At 40.8% G+C, this 7,499-nt stretch overlaps 1 protein-coding gene across 1 annotated transcript; it reads right to left on the bottom strand.

The window, feature by feature from the left end:
• Positions 1–4,276: 4,276 nt before the first annotated feature.
• On the bottom strand, positions 4,277–7,292 carry LOC123409780 (pre-mRNA-splicing factor syf2). Its single transcript, XM_045102648.1, has 6 exons — positions 7,043–7,292; positions 6,687–6,935; positions 6,416–6,594; positions 6,066–6,306; positions 4,783–4,919; positions 4,277–4,672 (listed from the first exon to the last, which is right to left on the bottom strand). The coding sequence occupies exons 2-6, from the start codon at positions 6,916–6,918 to the stop codon at positions 4,445–4,447; spliced, it is 1,017 nt and encodes a 338-aa protein (XP_044958583.1). The 5' UTR covers positions 6,919–6,935; positions 7,043–7,292; the 3' UTR covers positions 4,277–4,444.
• Between the last annotated feature and the right edge of the window lie 207 nt (positions 7,293–7,499).

The following is a 7,499-nucleotide window of genomic DNA, read 5'->3' on the forward strand; positions in this document are numbered from 1 at the left end:
TTAAACTGTTAAATAGCATATAGTGTGTGAGATCGATCCATCAGTCTATGTTTTTTAGATGGTAGCGCACACTGCCAGTCCGGGCCAGAGGTACTTTGTGACTCCCTGATGCACATGCATCAGAGTAAATGATTTTGTTTAGTGCTAACTAGGAGCTATAATCTGCATCTGCATGAGGTAATACAAGTAGCGGTGCATCAGGGTGAAGATAATTTGTTGCAGGCTAGCGATCGATCCCTCAAGTTCTGCCAGAGCAGCCCACGTACATTGTTCACCACACAGGCGCTGGCGCAGACGCAGACGCACGGCTCCACGAATCCACAGACCAAAGTGTAGCTGAGGCATGCTGCAGTAGACGGAAGCAACATACATCGTTTGTATGCTCTCTTTCTCTTATCCTTTTGACTTTAGAAATCAATCTAGATTTAGTTTATTCTTTGTGTTAATCGGATCAGTTCTCAGCTTTTTAAACTCTACTGGGTCTGATGTGTCATACACGAAGGGTATTGAAGATATCTGCACAATATATGTGAGTTAGTGACCACTTGATTACATATAGTCCATATGCTAATTATATATATTGTTTCTCAGCCTATAAGAAATACAAATACAGTGCTATGGAGTTCTCAACTTAAAGAAAGGGAATTATGGGAAGTTGGAGGGGAGAAGATATTGGACATTTTCTCACTTTGATGTGCATGATGTGAAAAACTAGATTGAAAATTAATGCTAAATTATGTTGGATTTCGGTAGAGTTGAATACATACTGATAGAGAAAATTGAGGTAAAACCTAACATGGTTCCTGTTGTATAAATAATATTTGACTATCTTTTACAGGTTTAGAATTTAGAGCACTTAATTTGATTTATATATAGTGATACATTGTAATGATTTAGAAAGGCGACCTACTTTCATGTTAACTTACATGTTCTTTGCTATTCGATATAATTTTTTATCTTCCTATTGTTCTATTAATTGATTCATCTATGGTTGTGCTCTTGTTACAAGGTCGTCCACCAAGTCCCGAGAGAACCACTAAGATCTGGAAAATTGTTTTAGAGAATTTGTTTGGAGGTACATAATGAAACCTCATAAGTTCTACTTTGCTGATTCTTTCACAAAATTGTTTCGTTACTAATGTGTTGCACCTGACATGTCTAACTTATTTATACATGAATCACAAATTCTTTGAATGTTGCGTCCAGGTTTAGCTACAGATGCAGACAAAATCACTCTGAAATCCTTCTCCCTAATTGATTCTCAAACTACTCTCAGGGTGAGCTTTGAACCTTGAATGTCGTGGGCACATGAAGTTCTGGTGTAATTTTCCTACAAACAAGTGATCCACGCAACAAGGTATTGATTGATGCAACTCAGATGTACTATTTTGATATTGTTCCAGTGACTTTTAATAAGGTTTTATGAAGGATGACCAATTGAGACGATACCAAAGGGGTTTTGGATGGGAGATTTTGATTTCTCGGTCGCGCAATTGGTTATGGGGTTTCAACATGCCCCGCGGTCTTGTCATACTGGATTGTATTTCACTTGTTAGTTTAATTTCCATGCACAACTAATTATTTTTTGTTTCAAACCTGCCAAGGGCAATGCTTATAAATTGTGGGTCTATGACACTACTATATTTTGCTCGCTGAATTTACTAATGAAGATTGTCGTTTGCATACTACATTGTTGAGTGATGCAAAGAAATCACATATGATTGGAAGTTCTCCAATGATGCTTTGTATATATACTCCCTCTGTAAAGGAATGTATGAGCGTTTAGATCACTATATATTTCTTTACAGAGGGAGTACTATTAATTAATTCCTGAACACAGTTATCTATGCAATCTTGCAATGTGTTTTTTCTATATTTTGGTCAATGAAACTTGATTTTCTCAGTGATATATTTTTGGATTTTTCACGGAATTAAATGATGGGAATCCTTGACCATTTATCTAAATCTTTGGTCAGTGACCTTCTAGGCATATGTAAATTTACAAGTCCAGCTTCTCCTCGTGACTTATATTGGCTATATTTGCTATACGACAGCATATCCCGAGGCATCTACAAGTCCAGCTTGCTTCTTAAACAAGATACGTTGGGTCATCACCAGAATCTTAAGAATGAGATTTCAAGCCCAATTTCTGTTTTGGAGCGAAAGAGTGAAGAGCTTCACAAGGTGAGTCGGAAGTCAACTATAATCTTGACTATTTCACATGTAGTGGTATGCAAAATTATTTGTAAGAACTGACGGATTTAGTTCTGCAGGTACAGTTTCATGGTGCTTCACCTATGCTACATGTTACCACTATGGAGAAAGCAACAAAATGGGAGCCTGGTAACACGAAAAGAATGGAATCACATGATGCCTATCTGATAGCCAGCCAACTAAATCTTCTGGATGAGCAGCAAGATGCATCTTATGTTGCTAACCTCCAGTTGGAACTCCGGCAAGCACGTGATCGGGTGGGTGAGCTGGAAAGCGAGCGCCGATCAACTAAGAAGAATCCTTGACCATTTATCTCAATCTTTGGTCAGTGACCTTCTAGGCATATGTAAATTTTCCGTGTTCTGAATTTTTTGCCCCAATGTTCTTGTAGGTTGTGTTTTATTCATGCATATAACTTACTTGTACTTCCATTATTCCCGTAGGTTATGCTTTTTTGTCACATATCTGACACATTGTAAAATCAGTGTGTATACCTAAATCTCCAAAGTTGCGGAGGAGTGCTTCATAATTTCATTAGTCTTTTTAGAGCATATCAAATGGAGCAGCTTCTTTAGTGGTAAAATCTTCCATGGATGTTTGCTGCTGGTCAGGCTCTTTCGACAATCGGTACATATTTTCTCTTGGGTAATTTTCTTGACCTAAGATTTACTACCATTTCTTATTATACATTGTTATTCACCTTTAATGTTAGTCTTTTGTGCATGGACCCTTGAGATCATATCTTCAATTGCCGTCTGCAAACTATCATTTTTGGTCATGCTATCAATCTTTCTTGCTCACTAAATGGTAGTCTGACCTTGACCTGTTTGTGTCATCAGAGAAGGGAATTTTTCTTCTTTTTCCGACTTTTCTCTTGTCTTCGTAAATATATATTATTTTTAGTTGTATATTATAGAAGGATAGAGCATGGAGGTTTCAGATCCACACGCGAGCGTCTATGAACCTCTGTTGATCTTTATACATAATTAGTACTTCTATAATCACATAAATAGCATATATTAGTACGTGTGTTTGTACGTACACGATTATATACCCATCGTTTGTTTAAGAAAAGGATAAGTCAACAAGATTTAAACTCAAAGAGTAAATGGATGCACTCCAAAATCATTTCACATGCATGATTGTAAATATCGTAGATTGAAACTGTGAGATTTAGGAATTCATTTTTTGAATTCTAATGAGACGTGTAAGTTTTTTGAATTCTAATGAGTCCTATGAAGTTTGCATTAGAGAAAAGAAACATTATGGAATATTTGATTCTATTTTGACTACTCCCTCCATTCCTAATTGTAAATCTTTTTAAATTTTCGAATATAAATCACATATGGATCAAAATTAGTAAATCTACACTCTAAAAATGTCTATATGCATACGTATGTAGTGCATAGAATTTTTCAAAAAGACATATATTTAGGCACGAAGGGAGTATACAGACAATAAATATCCCATATGTTCTTTACGGAGAAATTCATCATGTTGATTGTCTTGGATGTGTGATTTTGCTAATTATGAGCAGAGAATTTTCTGTATACGGTTATTCGTGCGTTGCACGTGCATGCTTACTAGTCTCTTTAATCATCCAACCACGAATTGGTTTGAGACCGCGGCAAGAGTAAAAGTGAACTTCTCCCGGAAGTCACTGTACATGTATTCTGGTAACGAGATACGAGTACAGTCTCCTTCCATAACAAATGTTTTGGCTGTGCTCCATTGCCTACTTGCTTCGCATCCTCCACCCATGGTTTGATTCAGTGTGATCACCTATCTCAACGGCTTAGAAATGTGCACACTTTCATGGAAGTGTACACCGGCACGGATCAACACTTTCATGGAACGTCAGTGGGGTTACAAAAGTCATCAGTAAAACGACACAAAAACAGAGAAAGAATCAACCCATGCATTTCAAACTTGATGATAGTCAACGAGGCGTTTCACAGGTCAAGGAAAAGATATGACGTAACTTTCATGTACTATTGTAAGATAATCTATGTAAGTATGTTAGTGGTATGCATAAAAACAATGTTTACTATAATAGCAAGACTGGAGGCAAAAGCTCGCTTTGGATACAGAACTGTTTGTACATGTTATCAGTTACAGCAACATCATTACATTACATCCAGGTTTCACTTTCTTAAACTTCAGAAAATAAATTCTGAACACATGTTACAAGCAAAGAAACCAGGGGGGGAACAGCAAGGCCACAAGAACATTAATCTGGCAAGGCGGTCCCCCTTTCCAAATTGTTCTTGATTTCGAGCGTGTATTTGCCAAAGGCCCTCTCGATCTTCTTGTTGAAGTGCTCGTTCCGGTCGTTGATCGAGTCAACGTCCTTGTCTTCGTTGAACTTGCGCCTCCTGCTGAAGGCCTTCCGCTTCTCGTCCCGCTCCTTGAGCTCATTAACCATTCGGTCGATGTTTGGTTCCGCCACCCTAGACACCTGTGCAATGCAGAAGGCAATGCATCAATAAGATGCCAAGAACTTTGGGCTCCTTACTAAAAAGACCATGGCGATATAAGAATACAGAAAAGTTGGTGCGACGGCAGTACCTTCCCATATTGAAGACTTGAAGCCTCACGGTAGAATTCAGGATCGGTGTCTTTTGCTCTATTGTATGCATCCATGTCGACTTCTATGTTTTTGGTCCTCTTCTTGTATGCATCATACAAGGTTTTCTGGTTGAAAACTGCAGGCAAAGGCACCTTATTCAGATAAATACAAGAGATTTTAATAAATAAAAAAGGTATGCCTTGTATGCAATTATTGAAGATAGTAACTACATGTTTTAAATAGAAGTGTTACATCTCTTGCATACAATTATTGAAGATGGTACATTAAAGTATTCCCTCTGTAAACTAATATAAGAGCATTTAGAACACTATTTTAGTAATCTAAACGCTCTTACTCCCGTAATATTAGTTTATAGAGGGAGTAATTGCATAGACAGCTTGTGAATTAACTTAAACATAAAAGATATTAATCTCAACTTTCTCCCATTTCAATAAAAATAATCTCAACTTTATCAAAAGTCACTCAGCACTGACAGTCTGTTATTCAATAGTCCCTCCGTCCGGAATTACTTGTCGCATAAATGTATAAAAATGGATGTTTCTAGAACTAAAATACATCTAGATACATCCATTCATATGACAAGTATTTCCGGATGGAGGGAGTATTACTAACAAGCACAGCTCTAAATTTCTAACCCAACATTATCGCTATATGCAGAAGCTGATAGGAAGCATTTCTTGTATACAAACAAAAATGAGAACAGCACAATTCAAATTTTGTTCCATAAAACACAATTCAATTTGCTTCTTCACTGATTAAATGCAGGATAAACTAAAACAGTCATTGGATAAAGTGTGCAATCCGGTAGTAATAGTAAAGTTCCTTAATTTTTCCATTCTCTAGCTTAGAAGGAACACAGCATCAAAGGTCAGCAAAACAAAGCTGGGAGGTCATCCAGAAGTCTATCTAAGAAAACAAAGATTATACTGCAACAAAAAGGCAGGTGAGATTAGACCTGCACCAGACATTGGATAAGTTTGCAATCATGTAGTATAAGGTAATGTTTCTTGATTTTTCCGTTAGCAAGCTTAGAAGTAACGTAGACTCAAAGATGAGTAACAAACAGCTGGGTGATTTACAAATTAAACATACCAAGTTGTTGAAATGTTCAAATATGCACAACCAGTTGCTCATAAGATAGGTCAATAGCAACATAACAAGTTAAAGAGTAAGGATTTGGAGATATTTCACCAAAGCTGCGAGTCATCACTCCACACCGATAAAATAAAATAAAATAAACGAAGCTAGGAGATGAGCTCACCATCCCAGCCATGTGGTGCAGGTTCCTTCTCCCACTTCTTGTATTTTGCTTCTGCCATATCCTGTGTATCAAGCATGTAAGACTTCGACATGTCCAGGCCATTCGAATCAAGCAGCTTCCCGATCTTCTTTTTCCTGTCTTCCAACCACTTCTCCTTGGATACACCTCTGCTCTCACCGCGGGGCTCCATCCTCTTCTTCTCCGCAACCATCGCCTGCTGATTCGCCTTCCTAGCTTCATTCTGGCAGCACACAGAACACGAAGGAGATAAATATCCTAGACTGCGGAAGTGCGGATGCGCCGGCTGAATTACTTAACTGAAGGGCACATAATGTTCATCATACTCATACCATCTTAAGCTGCAGCTCAAACAACTTCTTCTGCTTTTCGGTCATCTGCGGGTAACCGTCATCTGCGACGGCAGCGTCCTCCTGCCGCCCAGAATCATCATCACCATCGGCCTGCTCCGGAGCGACTTCCGATTTGCCAGAACCTCCAGCAGGCTTCTCTGGCTCCCCACGCTCCGCCGCTAACAAGAATTCAATCAAATAGACGGTAAGTACATATACACAGACGGCTCTGGTTGTGTTCAAAAATACAAACTGAAAAGCTGGGCCATACCTGCGTTGGCGTTGGCAATCTTCTTAAAGCAGTACTCGGAGCAGTCGTGGTAGGGGTTGGAGGCGTTGATGCAGTCAGGGTGCACGGTGCGGTCCTCCGGGGCCCGCGTCCACGAGTCGGGGGCTTCTTCGAGGAGGCGGCGCTTGGCCTCGGCGATCTTGTGGAGGCAGTAGTCGTTGCACTCGTGGGCCGGGTTCGACGAGTTGACGCACTCCGGCTCCGACTTGCCCATCGAGCTGGCTCGCGCGTCTGCGGATTTTCGACGGAGCCCTAGATTAGGTCGGCGCGGATTTCACGAAACAAGCTAGCAGCCGCGAGCCCCGTCGGAGGTTGGTTTCGAGCCCGTAGCCCCGTACCTTGGGATTCGAGGCGGCGGATCTGCTGCTGGTCGACGGGGGCTGCGTCTGGTAGACGCGGAGGCGGAGCGCCGGGTTACGGGAGGGAGGAGGAGCAGCGCCGGCGTCGGGCGGGAATCCGACGGGGGTCGCCGGCGGTCGAATCCGGCGGGCGGCGACGGGGATCGTGACGAACCCTAGAGGTTCGCCTGGAGAAGCGCTATCGCCTGGTGAAGCGAGACGGTAATGGCTGGCTGGTGGTGGACGATTTGGGCCGTTGCCCGCGTGGCAACCGGGAGAAGAAGAACACCGACAACGAGTGGGCTGCACCGTGCCATGGGCTGGGCCGGGAGAATCACGCTTCGTGCAATATTGGAACAGGCCCTCTGTCTTCTCTTCTCTCCTCAAAAAAACAAAAAAAAGAGGGAGAGAGAGAGAACAGGTTGATTATTTGTTCACATACTTTTCTCTAAAAAAA

Source organism: Hordeum vulgare, chromosome 7H, assembly GCF_904849725.1.
Source record: "Hordeum vulgare subsp. vulgare chromosome 7H, MorexV3_pseudomolecules_assembly, whole genome shotgun sequence".
NCBI lineage: Eukaryota > Viridiplantae > Streptophyta > Magnoliopsida > Poales > Poaceae > Hordeum > Hordeum vulgare.